The sequence below is a fragment of the Oncorhynchus mykiss genome, chromosome 28, assembly GCF_057628025.1.
Source record: "Oncorhynchus mykiss isolate SJ-2025 chromosome 28, ASM5762802v1, whole genome shotgun sequence".
Taxonomy (NCBI): Eukaryota; Metazoa; Chordata; class Actinopteri; order Salmoniformes; family Salmonidae; genus Oncorhynchus; species Oncorhynchus mykiss.
In genome coordinates, this window is record NC_143049.1 from 30,766,037 (window position 1) to 30,786,395 (window position 20,359).

General features: G+C 40.0%; 1 protein-coding gene and 1 pseudogene across 2 annotated transcripts; both read left to right on the forward strand.

Moving 5' to 3' along the window:
* Positions 1–2,082: 2,082 nt before the first annotated feature.
* LOC118944851 (ceramide synthase 4-like) lies at positions 2,083–9,261 on the forward strand (annotated as a pseudogene).
* A 2,946-nt stretch (positions 9,262–12,207) lies between these two features.
* LOC110508899 (ubiquitin-ribosomal protein eL40 fusion protein) lies at positions 12,208–18,817 on the forward strand. 2 transcript variants are annotated; one of them, XM_090225026.1, is made up of 5 exons: positions 12,208–12,416; positions 16,076–16,187; positions 16,364–16,450; positions 17,108–17,210; positions 18,664–18,817. In XM_090225026.1, exons 2-5 carry the CDS (start codon positions 16,085–16,087, stop codon positions 18,755–18,757), a joined length of 387 nt encoding a protein of 128 aa, XP_090081152.1. In that variant the 5' UTR covers positions 12,208–12,416; positions 16,076–16,084; the 3' UTR covers positions 18,758–18,817. The 2 variants fall into 2 exon arrangements, with proteins under 2 accessions (XP_090081152.1, XP_021445472.1); XM_021589797.3 differs by lacking the exon at positions 12,208–12,416 and adding an exon at positions 14,941–15,480.
* Positions 18,818–20,359: the final 1,542 nt, after the last annotated feature.

Consider the following 20,359-nt stretch of genomic DNA (forward strand, 5'->3'; position numbering starts at 1 on the left):
ATTATAAGTACATAATTTGTATCTATTATTTGTTATTTGCTAACTTTGCCATGAAATGTGCAGCATCAGACAGAACCATCTTTAGACCCGCACATTCCTCCATCAATAGATGCACAATTAAAGGGGAATTACACAAAGAAATCTACATTTGTTCGTTTTCTACCAACCTAAAAAAAATGTATCTTCGGATGTGATTTAAGCATTGACATGCACTCAGAACATCAAATTTCGTTGTTTCTCTTTGAACAATTGTAATTTTGAGAGTGAAAAACAAAACAAATCTAAGACCAGGAAAAATAAAACTGAGAAAAGAGAATATGGGAAACTATAAAACAGTATTCTGGGGGGGGGGGGGGGATCACAGTTGTATAGGGACCCCCTTAGAGTAGTTTATTAACCATTCTTTTTGCAAGGTATATTGACAGATAACAAAAGGCCAGCGCCGGCCCTGCGTGCCTGGTGGGTATTCCACCATACTACAAGAGGCTAGCGCCGGCCCTGCGTGCCTGGTGGGTATTCCACCATACTACAAGAGGCTAGCGCCGGCCCTGCGTGCCTGGTGGGTATTCGACCATACTACAAAAGGCTAGCACCGGCCCTGCGTGCCTGGTGGGTATTCCACCATACTACAAAAGGCATACACCGGCCCTGCGAGCCTGGTGGGTATTCCACCATACTACAAAAGGCTAGCGCCGGCCCTGCGTGCCTGGTGGGTATTCGACCACACTACAAAAGGCATACACCGGCCCTGCGTGCCTGGTGGGTATTCGACCATACTACAAAAGGCATACACCGGCCCTGCGTGCCTGGTGGGTATTCCACCATACTACAAAAGGCTAGCGCCGGCCCTGCGTGCCTGGTGGGTATTCCACCATACTACAAAAGGCTAGCGCCGGCCCTGCGTGCCTGGTGGGTATTCCACCATACTACAAAAGGCTAGCACCGGCCCTGCGTGCCTGGTGGGTATTCGACCATACTACAAAAGGCTAGCGCCGGCCCTGCGTGCCTGGTGGGTATTCCACCATACTACAAAAGGCTAGCACCGGCCCTGCGTGCCTGGTGGGTATTCCACCATACTACAAAAGGCTAGCACCGGCCCTGCGTGCCTGGTGGGTATTCGACCATACTACAAAAGGCTAGCGCCGGCCCACTTGACATAACCTTCGGCCTGGTTTCAAGGTTGGACAGTGTTATCCTCAAAGAAGTTGTTGTGGATAACCCAATAACAATCAATATTCTATTATTGCAAATTTCATTCACATTTTGCAATTACTGACAGATAGACTCATTTTTCCTCGCTGATTAAGAGTTCTTACAACCATTACTGTTTTTTCCCCTTTTTCCCCTCTTGTCCTCATTCCTAAGTAGGCTGCATTAACTGAACACGCCCCTTTTGTTGCCCCTTGGGCAACAGTGGAATCAAACGTTCACAGCACAGTTGTTAATCTGCTATTGATCACCAGAGAGGAAAAACGTCCAGTTATATTGATTCATCGGTGATTCGTCTTTCTCTTTGGCAACGCAATCCTCAATTACTGCATCAAATCTCTGACAAGTAGGTCGTCGTAATAACTGTTCTTGTTGCAACTGTTTTCACCTGAAATATTAGTTCTCAATATAAATATAGTTATTCATAGAATCACCAGTCAACAAATTTAACAAACATGAATAATATATCTTTCATATAGGCCAACCAGGACAGATACAGTTGCATATTTGACTCCACTATAATAACAACATGGATTGATCTCGTTAATGACCTTTGTTTTAACAAAAATTATTGCTTCTCATGATCGCATGATTTCTTTTAAAAATTATGTCAAACTGTAGCCTGAAGTTAACTTTTCAGCAGTACTGATGGGTTTTTAATTGTTAAATCAATGACCCCTGCAAACCATAGCATAGTCACATGATTCAGTATTTGATTAAACGTCAAAGTACTGAGCATCAAGCTAAATTCTTGCATAACTTAAAATAATCACAAAGCCATGAATACAGGTACACACGCACACACACACACACACACACAAAGAAAATGGCCCTGGGATACTGAAGTTTATTCTGCTCCAACTCATTCAGCAGTAATCAATTATATATCATTAAGCCACTTATCCCTCTTTCTGTCTCCATCCAGCATGGACCTCTTGCCTGATCTGTGGAAGCATGAGTACTTGCTGCCTCCTGGGGTCACCTGGAGAGACATGGAGCAGATGGAGGAGTATCCGCCACCCTGTGACCTGCTGTTTGCCTTGCCTCTGGCTCTGGGGTTCATTGCCCTCCGCTATGTATTTGACAGGTAACTTTTTAAAAACGACAGTATGGACTCCCATCTTGGATACCTTCATGTGGGTTTGCAACAATACTTTGGCTGTGGTCTTGTATGGGTCAGTTGGTAGAGCATGGCACTTGTAAATGCCAGGGTTGTGGGTTTGATTCCCATGAGGGACCAGTATGAAAGTGTATGCACTCACTACTATGGTTATTTAAAACAAATGTAGTGAACAAAGGAATGTGTGTCTGAAATATGAGTCAGTGATTTTAAAAAGGGGAAGATTCAGTCAAACCTTATTTGGATAATCCTGATAGTAGATGCTCTGGAGATCGTCATACTATAGTCTGTTATCTGTTGATAAGCAACTGCTTGCTAAGTTTACGGTTAGGGTTAGCGTTAGGTTTAGAATAAGGATTATGGTTAGGGTTAGGGTTAAATTAAGGGTTAGGATAAGGATTAAGGTTAGGGCCAGAGTCAGTAGATAGCTAGTTGAAATGTTACTAAGCATCTACAGATGGACTAACCAAAAAAGTGTTACCAATTCAACTCACACAGAGGAGCAATCTGATTGTACACTGCAAAACTGCACCCTTCATTGACATCAAGATGACTCTAATTTCGTTTACTTTCACCCAGTGAATATGTTTGAGTAATGGCACACCGGTATCTGGCATTTTTATAGTTGAATAATAGCATGATTTTTCCGCAGTGTGACTGTCAATCAAAGGTTTAATTGAATTCTTGTCACGCCCCTTCATGAGCTCTACATCCTCATTGGAGTCTCTGGTGGTACAGCTGGCACTGCAGTACAGCGCCCTTAACCACTGCGCCACCCGGGAGGCCGAAATATGAATTATTATGTGGATTATAATTAATGGATATTTTTGTATTGGTTGATACATTTTTTGTAAGGGAAAATCAAGTCTGAAATGTGAAAGCGCATTGAAATATCAAACTTCAGGAGCCTCTTTTAACCTAAAACACACTACACTGTTCTCTGCAACAGGGGCATCAAATTAAGATCCTACATCTGTAATGCCTACAGGTGCTCTGGCGGGTATTGTTATTGGTAGCTCAGGTCAGTTGGGAATAGTAGAGAGAACAGGTGTGAGCGGTTTGCTAAATGAGAGAACAGTAGCAGGTAGAGTGGAGAGAGGATGGGCTCTGTTGCTACAGTAGCGGTTTCCTACGGTCACCTGAGAAGCTTTCTCTGGCCTAATAAATGGCTTAAAGAGGGTATTACAGCAACACAAACACAAGCACATATTTTCTGTATACAGACACATGGTGAGAGCGCACACATGCACACACCGGTACACACACACACACACACACAAACGCGTCATGTATAGATTAACAAAGAGCTATAGAGACACACCTGTTGTCATATTGTAATATTTCACCTCTTGTCAAGGAGATCAATAACTGTGTTTATGTTTTCCTCACTGCCAGGGTTGTGGCTCCCCCCTTGGGCAGATATGTGGGGTTGCAGAACAGATTTCACATGGCTGCCACTCCTTCTCCAAAGCTTGAGTCCTTCTACACCCAGCAAAATCGACAACCATCTCAGGTTAGTGTCAGAAACATCAAACTCTGTTAATGAAATATGCCAGTCTTGATCTCTTACATCAACATAGCTACTGGAAGTGTTGGCGCTGTGGGAATGGAACGGTGATGGGGGCATGCCTGCTAAGATGGTGAAATAGATGCTGCATAAGCATCCTGGTCTACGAGTTCCTGGAAAATATTTGTGCAAGTGATACCACTTTGAATAAAGTTACTGTGTACCTACACTGGAATAGCGATTACATAGGAAAATTAATAGGTTTGGACTAATATATAATAACTTTTAGCGGGAGCTGTGCACTGTAAAATCCTGTTGTTTTTACAGTAACTTACTGTCAGTTTAACAGTACTTTGGTTAACAGTACATTCCTGGAATTTACAGTTACATACTGTACTTTAAAAACATGTTTTACAGTAACTTACCGTATAAACAACAGTTTTTTTTACCGTGATTTATTACATTTATAGCTGTAATAATGTTCTCTCTATATCCCTTCATATTTAGAGTGAGATGGTCAGTCTAATGGCACAATGTGACAAAACCCAGAGACAAATTGAGACCTGGTTCCGTCACTGCAGAAATCAAGACAGGCCACACCAGGAGGTTCTGCGAGGCTTCGTAAGTCCTTTCCTTTAGCTTTAACCACTTGTGTAACCACTTAAAAAAATAAAACATATTTAACCTTTGTTTAACCAGGCAAGTCAGTTAGAGATATGCAGAAATCGCTCCACCATTTCCTAGTTGCTGAAATTAGAATATTTTGCCAAATTTCAGTTTATGTGGCTAAACAAGCAAGTATAGTGTAGAGAATCAATGTACCATCTAAACCGCTTTGAAATGTATTTTCCATAACCAAACATATCGTATTTTCAGTTGTTTGAAGCTGGTGTTCAAAACTGAAAGTAAAAGACACAGAAATGTTACTTAAGAATGGGAAGCATAGAAATAGCACATATAGAACAGATCTTCCACTTCTTAGACTTGCTTTAAATGAGCATAACATATCTATAATATGTATTTCTATGTGAAATTGATTGGGTCGCACAAAAAGTTACATATTGCAGCTTTAAGAATAAATTCTTATTGATTTACAAAGGCACCTTGGTCATCGGGAAAAGTCCTGTGAAATTCAATAATACTTAATAAGTCATTCCATGTTCACATGTTGCCAATGCAGCTCTAGTTGTAAGACCTTAAATTGTAACTCTAAAACCAACTCATTTTGCAGTTGAAGGTTTTTCTTCTACCTCATAGCGTTCCTAGCTGGACTCCGAACTTTGATCAATGTAAGTATTAGTATGAACCAGTATTGACATTTTGGGACTAGTTTGGGACAGCATTGAATTGTAGGACTATGGACTTATTTTCCTTATGAATCAATGCTAAAATAACAATGACTGAATCGTCAGCTACTGGTCGAAAGTTAAGTTATACTTTTGTAAGGAGGCTTGCTGTTTTTTAAGTCATAGAGCTCTATTCGATCCGGAGCGCTGAAGATCCGCTTATAGCACGATTGACAATTAAAGGCAATGTTCCCGTGGTTGCGGAGACTGCATTCACGGCAAACGTTGCACATGTCGGCTCAATGGAAAATTACCTTTACATTTTAATGCAATGCTTTGGCGATAGGGATTGAATCTAGCCCTTACTTATTGCTCATCTTTAGGTCACGTGATTAATTTGCAACTTGTTTATTCCATCTCCTTGCCCTACAGAAGTCCTGGTTTTAGGACCAGAGGGAATGCTGGATAGGATATCCACAACAAGTGAGCTCACATGATCTGTTTTCCCTTCAATTTAACTTACAGAGCACAAATATGTACTTTTCTGTACTGTTTTTGTCCCTCTGGTGTATAGTGAGGTCATGGTATAATTTACTACAGTGTGGAATTATTCTCTATTAGATCATACTGTATCTCTGGCAATCAATAACCAGGCGTTGATATTTTGTGCAGAATCATGATGGAACAAGACATCACTGACCAGGAGAAAACTCATGGCCCTACCTAAGTATGGGAAAGGGAAATCGGAGCCGTTGTTGTTGAAGTAGTACAGTGTGGTTGAGTCTGGTTGGGAATTCCCACTCATTCATTTCCACATTAATTCAGAGGTGGATAAAGACATTCCACTCAAAAGACTTCGCTCTCATAGCTATGAATTGTCAGCAAGAAAAGGCACACTTTTGCTGTAGGATCCCAAGTGTGCTTATAAACCTACTACACTCTACATGCAAAAGTATGTGGACACCCCTTCAAATTAGTGGACTCGACTATTTCAGCCACACCCGTTGCTGACAGGTGTATAAAATCGAGCACACAGCCATGCAATCGCCGTAGACAAACATTGGCAGTAGAATGGCCTGTACTGAAGAGCTCAGTGACTTTCAACGTGGCACCATCATAGGATGCCACCTGTCCAACAAGTCAGTTTGTCATATTTCTACCCTGCTAGAGATGCCCCGGTCAACTGTAAGTGCTGTTATTGTGAAATGAAAATGTCTAGGAGTAACAACGGCTCAACTGCGAAGTAGTAGGCCACACAAGCTCACAAAAAGGGACCGACGGGTGCTGAAGCACGTAGCGCATAAAAATCGTCTATCTTCGGTTGCAACACTCACTAGCTGCCCCAACGCATAGTGCCAACTGTAGTTTGGTGGAGGGGGATAATGGTCTGGGGCTGGTTGCATGGTTCGGACTAGGCCCCTTACTTCCAGTGAAGGGATATCTTAACGCTAAAATCAAATCTAATTTTATTTGTCACATGCGCCGAATACAACAGGTGTAGTAGACATTACAGTGATATGCTTACTTACAAGCCCTTAACCAACAATGGAGTTTTAAGAAAAACGTTTTTTTTAAAGTAAGAGATAATAATAACAAATAATTATAGACCAGCAGTAGATACAGTGCCTTGCGAAAGTATTCGGCCCCCTTGAACTTTGCGACCTTTTGCAACATTTCAGGCTTCGAACATAAAGATATAAAACTGTATTTTTTTGTGAAGAATCAACAACAAGTGGGACACAATCATGAAGTGGAATGACATTTATTGGATATTTCAAACTTTTTTAACAAATCAAAAACTGAAAAATTGGGCGTGCAAAATTATTCAGCCCCTTTACTTTCAGTGCAGCAAACTCTCTCCAGAAGTTCAGTGAGGATCTCTGAATGATCCAATGTTGACCTAAATGACTAATGATGATAAATACAATCCACCTGTGTGTAATCAAGTCTCCGTATAAATGCACCTGCACTGTGATAGTCTCAGAGGTCCGTTAAAAGCGCAGAGAGCATCATGAAGAACAAGGAACACACCAGGCAGGTCCGAGATACTGTTGTGAAGAAGTTTAAAGCCGGATTTGGATACAAATCTGGCCTTTTCCTGTTTCAGCATGACAATGCCCATGTGCACAAAGCGAGGTCCATACAGAAATGGTTTATTGAGATTGGTGTGGAAGAACTTGACTGACCGACACAGAGCACTGACCTCCAACCCATCGGACACCTTTGGGATGAAGTAGAACTCCGACTGCGAGCCAGGCCTAATCTCCCAACATCAGTGTCCGAGCCTCACTAATGCTCTTGTGGTTGAATGGAAGCAAGTCCCTGCAGCAATGTTCCAACATGTAGTGGAAAGCCTTCACAGAAGAGTGGAGGCTGTTATGGAAGCAAATGGGGGACCAATTCCATATTAATGCCCATGATTTTGGAATGAGATGTTCGACGAGCAGGTGTCCACATACTTTTGGTCTTGTAGTGTACAGTTGAAGTCGGAAGTTTACATACACCTTAGCCAAATACACTTAAACTCAGTTTTTCACAATTCCTGACATTTCATCCTTGTAAAAAATTCCCTGTGTTTAGGTCAGTTCGGATTTTAAGAATGTGAAATATCAGAATAATAGTAGAGAGAATTATTTATTTCAGCTTTTATTTATTTCATAAACATTCACAGTGGGTCAGAAGTTTACATACACTCAATTAGTATTTGGTAGCATTGCCTTTAAATTGTTTAACTTGGGTCAAACGTTTCAGGTAGCCTTCCACAAGCTTCCCACAATAAGTTGGGTGAATTTTGGCCCATTCCTCCTGACAGAGCTGGTGTAACTGAGTTAGGTTTGTAGGCCTCCTTGCTCACATGCACTTTTTAAGTTCTGCCCACACATTTTCTATAGGATTGAGGTCAGGGCTTTGTGATGGCCACTCCAATACCTTGACTTTTTTGTCCTTAAGCCATTTTGCCACAACTTTGGTAGTATGCTTTAGGTCCTTGTCCATTTGGAAGACCCATTTGCGACCAAACTTTAACTTCCTGACTGATGTCTTGAGATGTTGCTTCAATATATCCACATAATTATCCACATAATTTTCCTCCCTCATGTTGCCATCTATTTTGTGAAGTGCACCAGTCCCTCCAGCAGCAAAGCACTCCCACAACATGATGCTGCCACCCCCGTGCTTCACGGTTGGGATGGTGTTCTTCGGCTTGCAAGCCTCCCCCTTTTTCATCCAAACATAATGATGGTCATTATGGCCAAACAGTTCTATTTTTGTTTCATCAGACCAGAAGACATTTCTCCAAAAAGTACGATCTTTGTCCCCATGTGCAGTTGCAAACCGTAGTCTCTTGGTTATAATTGTTTTTTCATTACATTATAATACAATTAACATCTTTAAATTATGTGCAGTTGTGAATGTATCAGTACTGATATTTAATAGAGAATGCAACACATATTTATGCCACGCAAGAGGAAGATAATAAACATATTTATTGTTTACTTAATTGTATCAAGGCAAGTAAGTCGGCCACCTAATCCAGAACAATGTTTGGTCAAGCAACAATGTAATAAACAAAATGTCTTAGAATATGATAATTTACAAACTGGAATGCTTTGAATTGACTTCTAATCATTGCATGAATTACTTCCTCTTCCCATCCCTGCCTTGATTTCTAGAATAATCCACACAACCCTTATGCTGTCCATGGAAGTATTTGAACCCTTCACTAGCTACAATTTTTTCAATGTTCTTCTGATGGTGCTACAAGCACTTCATGTATCCTGGGCTGTGTTAATCCTACAGATGGCCTACAGGTTTCTCTTCTTGGGCAAGGTGAGTATATAGGGTCACAAAATGACCAAAATACAAGTAGTCTAGCACATGTTCCATGAGTGTTAATGATGTGTATATGTTTGTGTCTTCAGCTGGATAAAGATGAACTCAGTGATGAAGAGAGTGAGCCGGAAAGGGGGGAGGATGACAAGGGAGACGGGGAGGAGGAAGACGAGGAGAAGGAGTATTGTTGGGAGAGAAGTAAAGATGGTCTAAACGCCAAACTGAAAATGCTGACCAATAGCTGTGTCTTAAACAACCTAACAAATCACAGAGCTGCTGTTGTGAGAAAGATACGCAATGCGCAGTAGAACTGTGAACCTAGACAGAGTTCAAGGAAGATTAAAGGCTTTAAATACAGGATAGAGTTAACCATAACCATCTAAGCACAATACAGCTGGAACTCCAGTCACATATGCCCATTAATTGTCCTACTGTATAAAATGTGAATAGGAAGTACCCTATGTATTTTTATCATTTCAAATACATTTTTTTCCTCCATCTATGGGTTCCTTGGCCACTATTCTTCTCAGCATAGTCTACTTGATAACAATAGACCTGCCTATTTCCGTTTTTTTAGGACTGGCAGAGTGTATGAAAGAGATTGCTTTACCCTTTTTGAATACAGATTACTTGTTTGATTAAGAAATTAATACTTCAGTATACTGAATGTATCTCAAAGAAAGGTTTGATATCGCTGTAAGAATTGTTTTGAGTGACCGTTTTTGTAAATTCTGAATGTAGTTTTTAAAAAGAGGAGGATGGGCTCATTGTGATAGCTGGAATGGAATTAATGGTAGGTGTCAAACACGCAAACATATGGAAACCACCTGTTTGACTCCTTTCCATTGATTCCATTCCAGCCACTACAAGGAGCCTGTATATAATTGTATGACTTGTCAGGGATAAATGGTCTGTTAGAGTAGGCTACACTGTTGTTCATAATATGGCTATAATTTATGTAATGTAATTGCAGAAAAAAACATAGCCTAGCTAGCCTATAACAAGTCCTACAATCTTCTATCACATAGTGTAATTGGTGTTATTTTCATGTGACCAATTTATACTAATGCTGATATACTGATATGCTAATGCTTTGAGTTTCCGATGTTTAATGACCTTGTGTATTTAATTTATTCAATTGACCTTTGGGGGAGGGGTGCAGGTTATTGGGTCATACCAAATGCTTGGCCTAATAAACAATTTTGGAAATGAATGCCTTCAGTGACTTCCATCATTTTAGGGGTGAAACTTTGAATCATATGCAATGCAATGTATTAATTTTAGCATGTTATAGAACTAAGGATAACTCATACATGTGTGTTTGTATGGTCCCACAGACTAGGCATGCTTATTTTTACTAGGCTATGGGTTTTCCCGCCTTCGGGGTTCACTTTAGAGGAACAAGGTCTTTAAACTGCGTGAATTTGACTAGCCTAACGTGATTATATTTGGATGAAGTGGTATTAAATGTCAGTCTTTATCCATATTTTATGTACGACTCAAGAAGCAGAACTTTACCTTTGACTGAAGAAGCTAAACTTGACCTGAGCCGCATCGGCCCCCTCGGCTGGCGGCCATACACACACCTGCACCACCAGGTGAGTGAGCGCTGAAAGCAAAGGCTATGGATTCCCACAGTGGTGTCAAAATACCCATAAAAACTAGCGGTCAAACAGGAAAATGGTTCCAATCGTTTTTACACCGTTTATTTTCCCATAGGGGATTTTAGAAAACACTTAAAACGAGGGCTGTGTTTCCTATAGGCTTACCCTGGTGTGACGTTTTGATAATCATGCAAATCTCTCTCAGACAACGTGACTTGTATCAATATATTTGGCTCTATTTACTCTCAGATTCGAAAATGCTAATTAGCATCAAAGTAGACATGCAAGACTACAAATCAGAAAGGTTGCTAGATCGAATCCCAGAGCTGACAATGTACTAATATGTTGTTCTGCCCCATGAGCAAGGCAGTTAACCCACTGTTCCCTGGGCGCCAATGTCGATTAAGGCAGTCCCCCGCACCTCACTGATTCAGAGGAGTTGGGTTAAATGTGGAAGACCATTTCAGTTGAATGCATTTAGTTGTGCAACTGACTAGGTATCCCCTTTCCCTTAAATAAAGGTTAAATAAAAAATAAATACAAAATCCTTCCCTGCAAGCACCTGCATGTAATCTCTAGTTGACTCCTTTTCTAACAGTTATTGTGTAAATTTAAAACTTGCTCAAGACAGTTCACAGAATTGTCAATTCAAGTAAATGTTGCCAAAATATTAATTACTGAATTTAGCCAATACAGACATTCTTACCTTGGCCTCAATTCGGCAGTCTCGTCCAGATCATCGTGGCATTTGTAGTTCTTTATGATAGCCACATTAGCAGCTAATTAGCGTTTCATTTTGATAAACTTCACCTTGTCCTAGAGAGATTTTTGTTATCAAAATGTCACACCGGGGTAAGCCTACATAAAACACAGCCCTTTTATTGTAAGTGTTTTCTGGTGGAATGGTGGAAAAACGTCTGGAACAATTTCCTTGTTTGACCACCAGTGTTTTGGGTGTCATGAATCATACTGTGGTACTCTATCGATCTGTTGTTGGTGAGTGTCAATCTTACGGAAACCGCAAAGGGGAGACATTGCAACACATATGACATCTACTTGCAGGATTGCTTTCCAAAAACAACACAGATTTTTTTTTAACAAAGCCCGGGAGAGCATTTGTAAACGGATGTAGGCAATTATCTTCCTCTTGCGTGGCATGACTTGCAATCTTATCCGTGTTTACCGCAGGAGAGGTAGCTATTAAATAAATAGTTTTTTCTGGTGGTCAACCCGCCAACTCCGCCAAGAAGCCTCCAGACCAGTAGATGGCGGTAATGTGATGCGTGACGTGTGAGTTTGGGAGCCCAGCAGGGTTGCCATGGTCGTCGTTTTCCGAAAATTGGGCTATATTGAAAACGATGTTGCGGGAGAAAATGTATTGTTCGTGGGTGTCGCGTTTTTGGTGTACTTCCAAATTGCACCGCGGCCACCATGGCATTTTTCTTAATATATATATTTTTCACTGTGACCTGCTGCTGATTGAGTGAGTGACTGAACTTTTGTGAGTGTAATGTTTACTGTTTATTTTTTATTGTTCAATTCACTTTAGTTTATTATCTATTTCACATGCTTTGGCAATGTAAACATATGTTTTTCCCATGCCTATAAAGCCATTTGAATTGAATTGGGGGAGGGCCAGAGGAGTGTGTGTGCATTGAGAGCACTGAGTGTGTGCTGCAGGCTGAGTCACGGAGACTGAGAAGCAGTTTTAGCAGCTGTATGTAGGCTATTTAGATTGGTCATTATGGAGACACTTTTTCCATAAAACATATTAACGCGCTAGAACTGATATAACAGCGACAACGCATTGGAAAATAACTTTAGGCGTACTAGAGCGCTTTCGATCAATTCGATCAGAGGTGAGTAAACTGTATTGTAAAGTCGACTTTTCTCATGGATAACCATATCAAGCGAAGGGTCTTACTCATGGTCAGTTCCAGGTTCTGGAAAAAATGACATTTTAATTTTTAGCCATCAAGTAGGCAGACTATTTATTACTTTGTATGCCATTGTAGGCTACTGTATAGCCTACCATTTGATATAATATATATGTTGAAATGACGATAGGGCTCCCGAGTGGCGCAGCGGTCACTGCATCTCAGTGCAAGAGGTGTCCCTGGTTCAAATCCAGGCTGTATCACATCTGGCATTGATTGGTCCCATAGGGCTGCGCACAATTGACCCAGCATTGTTCAGGTTTGGCCGGCATAGGCCATCATTGCAAATAATTTGTTCTTAACTGACTTGCCTAGCTAAATTAAAAAATATATAGGCCACTTGTGTACCCTACCTGGAGCTGGCAAAAGTATTTAATAAATTACTCAGTTTGTTGTAGCCTTGTTATTATGCAATTGTTAATGGCCATGTTTAGTAAATTAAATTGGAAGTTATCAATTGTGATCATGGTCACAGCTCTATGGCAAATGTATAATTCGCCACATATAATGTCAGATGCATTGTGGACATTCCCTGAAATGACATGTTGGCCTATATCTAGCTAGGCAAACCATGGCAAATTTGAATTGCAATTATAAACCCAGATTTTAGTCAGTAGCCTATGCCTATTGAAATAACAAGTCAATCTCGCAAATAGACCATTTATAATGGTTTGTAGTCTTAACATCTGGCACACAATATTTATTTATTTTGATTGAACCTTTATTTATCCAGGAATGGCTCATTGAGATTTGAAATCTCTTTTTCAAGAGCTCCTGGCCAAGATAGGCAGCAAAAAGTCATTACACAATTACAGACAGACAACATGAAAAACTATAGGTAATCTAGTAAAAAAAAACATAGAATTCACAAGAGTATAACATAATCTTTAAAAACATTGACAGGTCAGGGAATCAGCCTCAAAATCCTTCACCAATAATTTAAAAACACTCTGGACAAGTTCTTCCAGTTTAAAAGTATTTTGTAAGGTATTCCAAGCCAATGACGCAGAGTACATAAAATACCCTTTACCAAATTCAGTTCAGACATTTGCAACAGTTAGCAGGATAAAGTCCTGCGAACGAAGAGAGTACCCACCACATTTCTGAACAATAAAAATGCCCAGATAAAATGGTAGTAAACCCAAAATGGCTTTGTAAGTAAAAGTATACCAGTGACTGAGCCTACAATTGACGAGAAGAGAAGGCCAGCCAACCCTGGTATATAAAGTGAAGTTTGAAGTTCGTCCAAGTGTTTCTTGCACAGAGATTTCGAGATCCTCTGTCCAACTTTCATCACTCAAACTCTCCTGTTGGATTTATCTATAGTTATGCACATGTGCAGGCAGGATTTATTTCCAATTATTAACAGGGTGGTTTGAGCCCTGAATGCTGATTGGTTTAAAGCCATGCGTAATGGTTTTGCAGTTTAAAATAAATCTCAATGCTCCATGGTAAAGGGTGTCAAATGATCTTAAACACTGAGTGGAAGCATTCATATATAAAATATCCCAATAGTGTTGTAAAGGCATAAATGTAGCTTATACTAGCCTCCTTCTGGCTTCAATAGAAAAACAGGCCTTTTGTCATTTAAAAGAAGCTGTCATCAATTAAAGTTCCAAGATATGTATATGAGGTTACAGTCTCAATCTCATTGCCCCAACAGTTAATAATGAGTGAAATGTTCAGAAGTCTATTTATTGCTTTAGAAAACACCATTAGTTTAGTTTTTTCGGTATTGAGGATAAGCTTCAATTGACACAAGGTATGTTGAACAGTATAAAAAGCCGTTTGCAAGTTCTGGAAAGCTTTTGTAAGAGACGAGGCACAACAATAAATAACAGTATCATCAGCATAAAAGTGAAGTCGTGCATTTTGCAAATTTTTGTCTAAATTATTTATAGAAATAGTGAATAAGAAGGGACCAAGTACAGAGCCCTGGGGCACACCATTACAGACAGACAATTTAACACACATCAAATCAAATTTATTTATATAGCCCTTCGTACATCAGCTGATATCTCAAAGTGCTGTACAGAAACCCAGCCTAAAACCCCAAACAGCAAGCAATGCAGGTGTAGAGCCCATCAAATTGAGTGCACTGAGTTCTATCAGACAGATAGTTAGCAAACCATGCAACTGCATGCTCCGAAAGACCTACGCTCGACAATCTCTGCCTCTATATAATAACAGCACAATTTCCAGAAAATAGTGCAACATTTGTTTTTTGAAGTTCGTCCAAGTGTTTCTTGCACAGAGATTTCGAGATCCTCTGTCCAACTTTCATCACTCAAACTCTCCTGTTGGATTTATCTATAGTTATGCACATGTGCAGGCAGGATTTATTTCCAATTATTAACAGGGTGGTTTGAGCCCTGAATGCTGATTGGTTTAAAGCCATGGTATAGCAGACTGTGTATCACGGGAATTGCTATTCTAATTAGGTTGTTAACCAGTTTATAATAGCAATAAGGCACCTCAGGGGTTTGTGGTATATGACCAATATACCACAGTTAAGGGCTATGTCCTTAGAATTGCCCTTAGCTGTGGTATATTGGCCATATACCACGCCTCCTTGGGCCATATTACTTAATCATAGCTGTCAAAATAAGTTAAATTGATCTGGAGAGTTTAATACGGGTGATTTATCTTTTCTCTTGTGACATATTCTTAAACTTGCAATAATTATTATATTGATGGAAAACCGAATTTTGCTTCCTAGCCTGTCGTTAAAAATGAAGAGGAAAAAAATAATTCTTAATTCGCTCGATATGTTATAGACTAAGGGTTTCGTGGATAAATGTGGCAACTCCTCTCTTGCTACAAAAAAACCCCAAAACATTAAAGACCTAGTTGTCTGCCTTGTTGCGGGTTTTCAGAGGTCAGGGCCTCGAAATTTTAGCTAGACCTGGCAACCCTTAGCCGAAGGTAGAATGATGAAAACCATCAAGTTCCTGCTTTCCTGTTCTCCAGAAGCAGTTGTCTGACGGTGAGTGTTGTTTAACCAGCTAAGCGTATCTTCAACATTATGGATATATTTTTATATTTTGAGGATTGACTATCAGCGACTATTTTATGTCTAGATATCTGACATTAATTGACGACTGACTGTTCATCAGTGTGTGAGAAACGGGACTAATAGCTAGCTAGCTGTGCGACATTAGACGGTAGCTAACGTTAGCTTGCTAACAACCGTGGCCCTGTGTGCCATGTGCCATTTCCAAATGGGTTAGCTAAACGCATAACGTTAGCTACAGCCATATTACTAGTGTGTAGCTAAAGCATTACAAACATGTTATCCAGTACTGTAATTGTCAGATGACACGTGGCTGGTGAAATAATTGACTAACGTTATTCAGACATCATTAACTTACTATACAGCCCACAACGTACAAGTATTGCCCGTTAGATTAACGGTAGCTAACTAACGTGCTAGGTGTATGAAACTAGTAATTTAGTAGCCTGCTGATTTTTAAAGCTAACTAGTAAAATATCCTCCGTTGAGCATGCATTTCACTCCAGGACCACGCTTAATCCGTGTCCAGGAAACTGGCCTATAATGTTTACCCGCCTTGTTTCAACAGCCAACAAAGATGCAGATCTTTGTGAAAACGTTGACAGGTAAAACCATCACCCTTGAGGTGGAACCCAGTGACACCATCGAGAATGTGAAGGCCAAGATTCAAGACAAAGAAGGTAACACTCAATCTCAGCAACAGTAAACATTGCTGGGCACTGATCTAGGGTTGGTTTACCTTCCACCTGAGAACCGAAAATCGACATAAGATATGTGTATATGGGCAACTACTCCAGTTGGTGTGATGTGGATGGTTTGATGGCAAACCTACTTAGTTTGCTGTCTTCCCTTTCAGGTATTCCTCCTGACCAACAGCGACTCATCTTCGCTGGCAAACAGTTGGAGGATGGCCGCACATTGTCAGACTACAACATTCAGAAAGGTACTTCTTGACTAATCCAATGATGGAGATCATACTGTTTGTTCAGACAATGACAGACAAGTCTTCAGTGTTTACACTAATCTGTCATGGCATTGAGGCTTATATCACATCTTAGTCCATGGGAACGTGTGAGCAGTCTGTCTGGGGTGCAGCAGGTAACCTAGCGGTTAAGAGCGTTGCACCAGTAAATAAAAGGTTGTTGGTTCAAAATCCCCAAGATGACTAAGTGGAAAATCTGCTGATGTGCCCTTGAGCAAGGCACTTAACCCTAATTGCTCCTGTGAATCGCTCTGGATAAGAGCGTCAGCTAAATTACTAAAATGTGAAATATTATGCATGCTGTAATAGTCATGCATCACATATTAGCAGTTAATGCCCCTGGCCCTAAACAAAAATAATAAATAGTTTATATAACAAATATATATATATATATATTAGGCCCTAACAAACAATTTATTTTATATAAGGCCCTAACAAAAATACAAATGTTTATATAAAAATGTCAGTGCATATTTTCAACTCTTAGAAATACAATTTGTGATACTACCTGGAAAACAGTGGCATGTGTTACTTAGTGGACTATCATGTTTAAATAAATTCTACTGTGTAATCTTGTTGACGTGTAATTTGTTATTGTGTCACTACTTTGCTTCCCAGAGTCCACTCTGCACCTTGTGCTGCGTCTGAGAGGAGGTATCATCGAGCCTTCCCTGAGACAGCTGGCACAGAAATACAACTGTGACAAAATGATCTGCCGCAAGTATGTCTGCTTTCATTAACTGAACACAAAATACACTGAACAAAAATATAAACACAGCATGTGACAATTTCAAAGATTTTACTGAGTTGCAGTTCATTTAAGGAATTCAGTCAACTGAAATAAATAAATTAGGCTCTAATTTATGGATTTCACATGACTGGGAATACAGATATGTATCTGTTGGTCACAATACCTGAAAAAAAGGTAAGGGTGTGAATCAGAATACCAGTCAGTATCTGATGTGACCACCATTTACCGCGCAACATATCTCCTTCGCATAGAGTTGATCAGGCTGTTGATTGTGGCATGAGGAATGTTGTCCCACTCCTCTTCAATGGCTGTGTGAAGTTGCTGGATATTAGCAGGAACTGGAACACGCTGTCGTACGCGTCGATCCAGAGCATCCCAAATAAGCTCAATGGGTGACATGTCTGGTAAGTATGCAGGCCATGGAAGAACAGACATTTTCAGCTTCCGGGAATTGTGTACAGATCCTTGTGACATGGGGCAGAGCATAATCATGCTGAAACATGAGGTGATTGTTGTGGATAATTGGCACGACAATTAGCCCTAGGATCTCGTCACGGTATCTCTGTGCATTCACATTGCCATAGATAAAATGCAGTTGTCTTCGTTGTCCATAGCTTATGTCTGCCCATACTATAACCCCACCAACATTGGTCACTATGTTCACAACGTTGACATCAGCAAATCTCTCACACACACCGTCTGCCCGGTACAGTTAAAACCGGGATTCATCCAGCGTGCCAGTGGCCATTGAAGGTGAGTGTTTGCCCACTGAAGTTGGCTACGACGCCGAACTGCAGTCAGGTCAAGACCCTGGTGAGAACAACAAGCACACAGATGAGCTTCCCTGAGACGGTTTCTGGCAGTTTGTGCAGAAATTCTTTAATTTCATCAGCTGTCCAGGTGGCTGGTCTCAGATGATCCTGCAGGTGAAGATGCTGGATGTGGAGGTCCTGGGCTGCCATGGTTACATGTGGTCTGCAGTTGTGAGGCCTGTCAAATTATCTAAAACAACGTTTGGAGTGGCTTATGGTAGAGAATTGAACATTACATTTTCTGGCAACAGCTCTGGCGTGACAACTGCACATTTTAGTGGCCTGTTATAGTCACCCAGCATTACACAGGTGCACCACCTGTGTAATGATCATGCTGTTTAATCGGCTTCTTGATATGTCGCACCTTTCATGTGGATGGATAATCTTGGCAAAGGAGAAATGCTCACTAACGGGGATGTAAACAAATTTGTGCACAATTTTAACGTTTTTGGTGACTATGGAACATTTCTGGGATTTTATTATTTCAGCTCATGAAACATGGGATCAACACTTCACATGTTGCGTTTTATTTTTGTTCAGTGTAGAATTACAGACATCTACTGACCCAGGTCTGTGGACTTAATGATGTTGGTGCACTCTCTGTATTACAGATGCTATGCACGTCTTCACCCCCGTGCAGTCAACTGCCGCAAAAAGAAGTGTGGGCATACCAGCAACCTGCGCCCCAAGAAGAAGCTGAAGTAAACTTGCATCCTTACAATCTTTTGTCAAAGGTTTTCAATAAAAGAAAATGGAAAAAGGAAAGGCTCATTCTTGCTGTCACAAACCTTGACTTACTACATAGCACAAGGCAGTTTTGATCACATTATTCTATGCCCTTTTATTTTTTAGACAGTTTCTTTTGAACAAGGCTCATGAAAAATAACATTTTGCTCCACTTCACTTGAGTGCCTTAATCTAAATATCATGTGTGCAATGAAACTTGCAATTTCATCACGGATCTTTTTTTTTTTTTTTTTACAGTAAATGCAAATACATACAACCACTTACAAGGCCTATAGCATTGTCTCCTATAAGATGAACATCAAGCCCCTTCTACTGCTCTTAATGATTACATATGCTGGAGGGAAATAAGAGCTGGTCAAATGCCTTCATTCAAGTCTCAAAGATAGTTATATTTCCGTAAACCTCATGAATAAAGAGCTCAGTTCAATCCGTAGCGCTTTAGCATTTATGATGTAAATTTTGAAGGTCATTTCCGATTGCGCCGACATACAGCGTTATAGCGCAGATTTTCAGCGCTATGGATGGAACGGATTATATTTTTATGAATTATTAGACAATCTGGCTAGAGACAATGGCTCTTTGAGAAGTCTTAATTTAACATTGACTTATTGCAAGAGCAAACTCTTAAATGTCTTAAATCTTATCGCTCATCTAAATCATCTACCTAATTATCAGGACTAATCTAGCTTTAATTTAACATTCTATAAACACAAATGAGAATCTGTTGAGTCAAGCTTTTGAAAGCTCTTACTTTGAGAACTCAACTCTCTTTGGTGCCTTTTAGTTCTTAGATGGTTGGATATTCGCATGTATGCAAGTTACCCTCCCATGCCTCATACATCACACTATTACCAGCATGCCATAGTACCAATAAAGTTTTATATATTTACAACTGGTACCCGTAACACGGACACATCTGACGTTTCTGTCAATAAGCATGTTTCTTTACAGATTGTTTATCGCTCAGAGCACTTCACATGCATTGTTTTTTTTTAAGTATACAATTATCAGGCATGAGTCGTTAACATATCACAGGTTAAATAAAGACTAACAATCTGTAGTGCTGAAGACCTGCGCTACGAGCGCAATAGAAATTGAAAGGAGAAGTACATTTCAATCGCGCTACAGCGCAGATCTTCAGTGTTACGGATTGAATCGAGCCCTGACTACGTTAATCATATTGATGTCCCGAGATTATTACAGAGGCATATCTTTTGGTCTCTGTGACACTAACTTTGCTCAGATGTATAAAAAACAATATTTTGATAAGGCTAAATCTTTACTTTCTTGTTATTGAATACCAATTATCTTGAGTTGTATGATAATTTGATGTGAATTCTGTCAGCCACATTTTTTAAAATTATTCATCTGCTTCATGTAATGCTCCTTTCCACATACATGGTTGCACTGAGATCTCTCCCCCAAAAAATAAATAAACTCCTCACTGGAAAATTAAAATAGATAATCCACATTGCTCATTATACCATTATATTACCAAATTTGTATAAAATCAGTTGAATTCAAAATGTACAAGCACCTAATGATGTCATTGTTCTCATT

Coding starts and splice junctions, on each gene's coding strand:
- LOC110508899 (XM_090225026.1), top strand. CDS start 16,085: ATGCAGATCTTTGTGAAAACGTTGACAGGTAAAACCATCACCCTTGAG. Junction 16,188..16,363: donor CAAGATTCAAGACAAAGAAG/GTAACACTCAAT, acceptor CTTCCCTTTCAG/GTATTCCTCCTGACCAACAG. Junction 17,211..18,663: donor GACAAAATGATCTGCCGCAA/GTATGTCTGCTT, acceptor TCTGTATTACAG/ATGCTATGCACGTCTTCACC.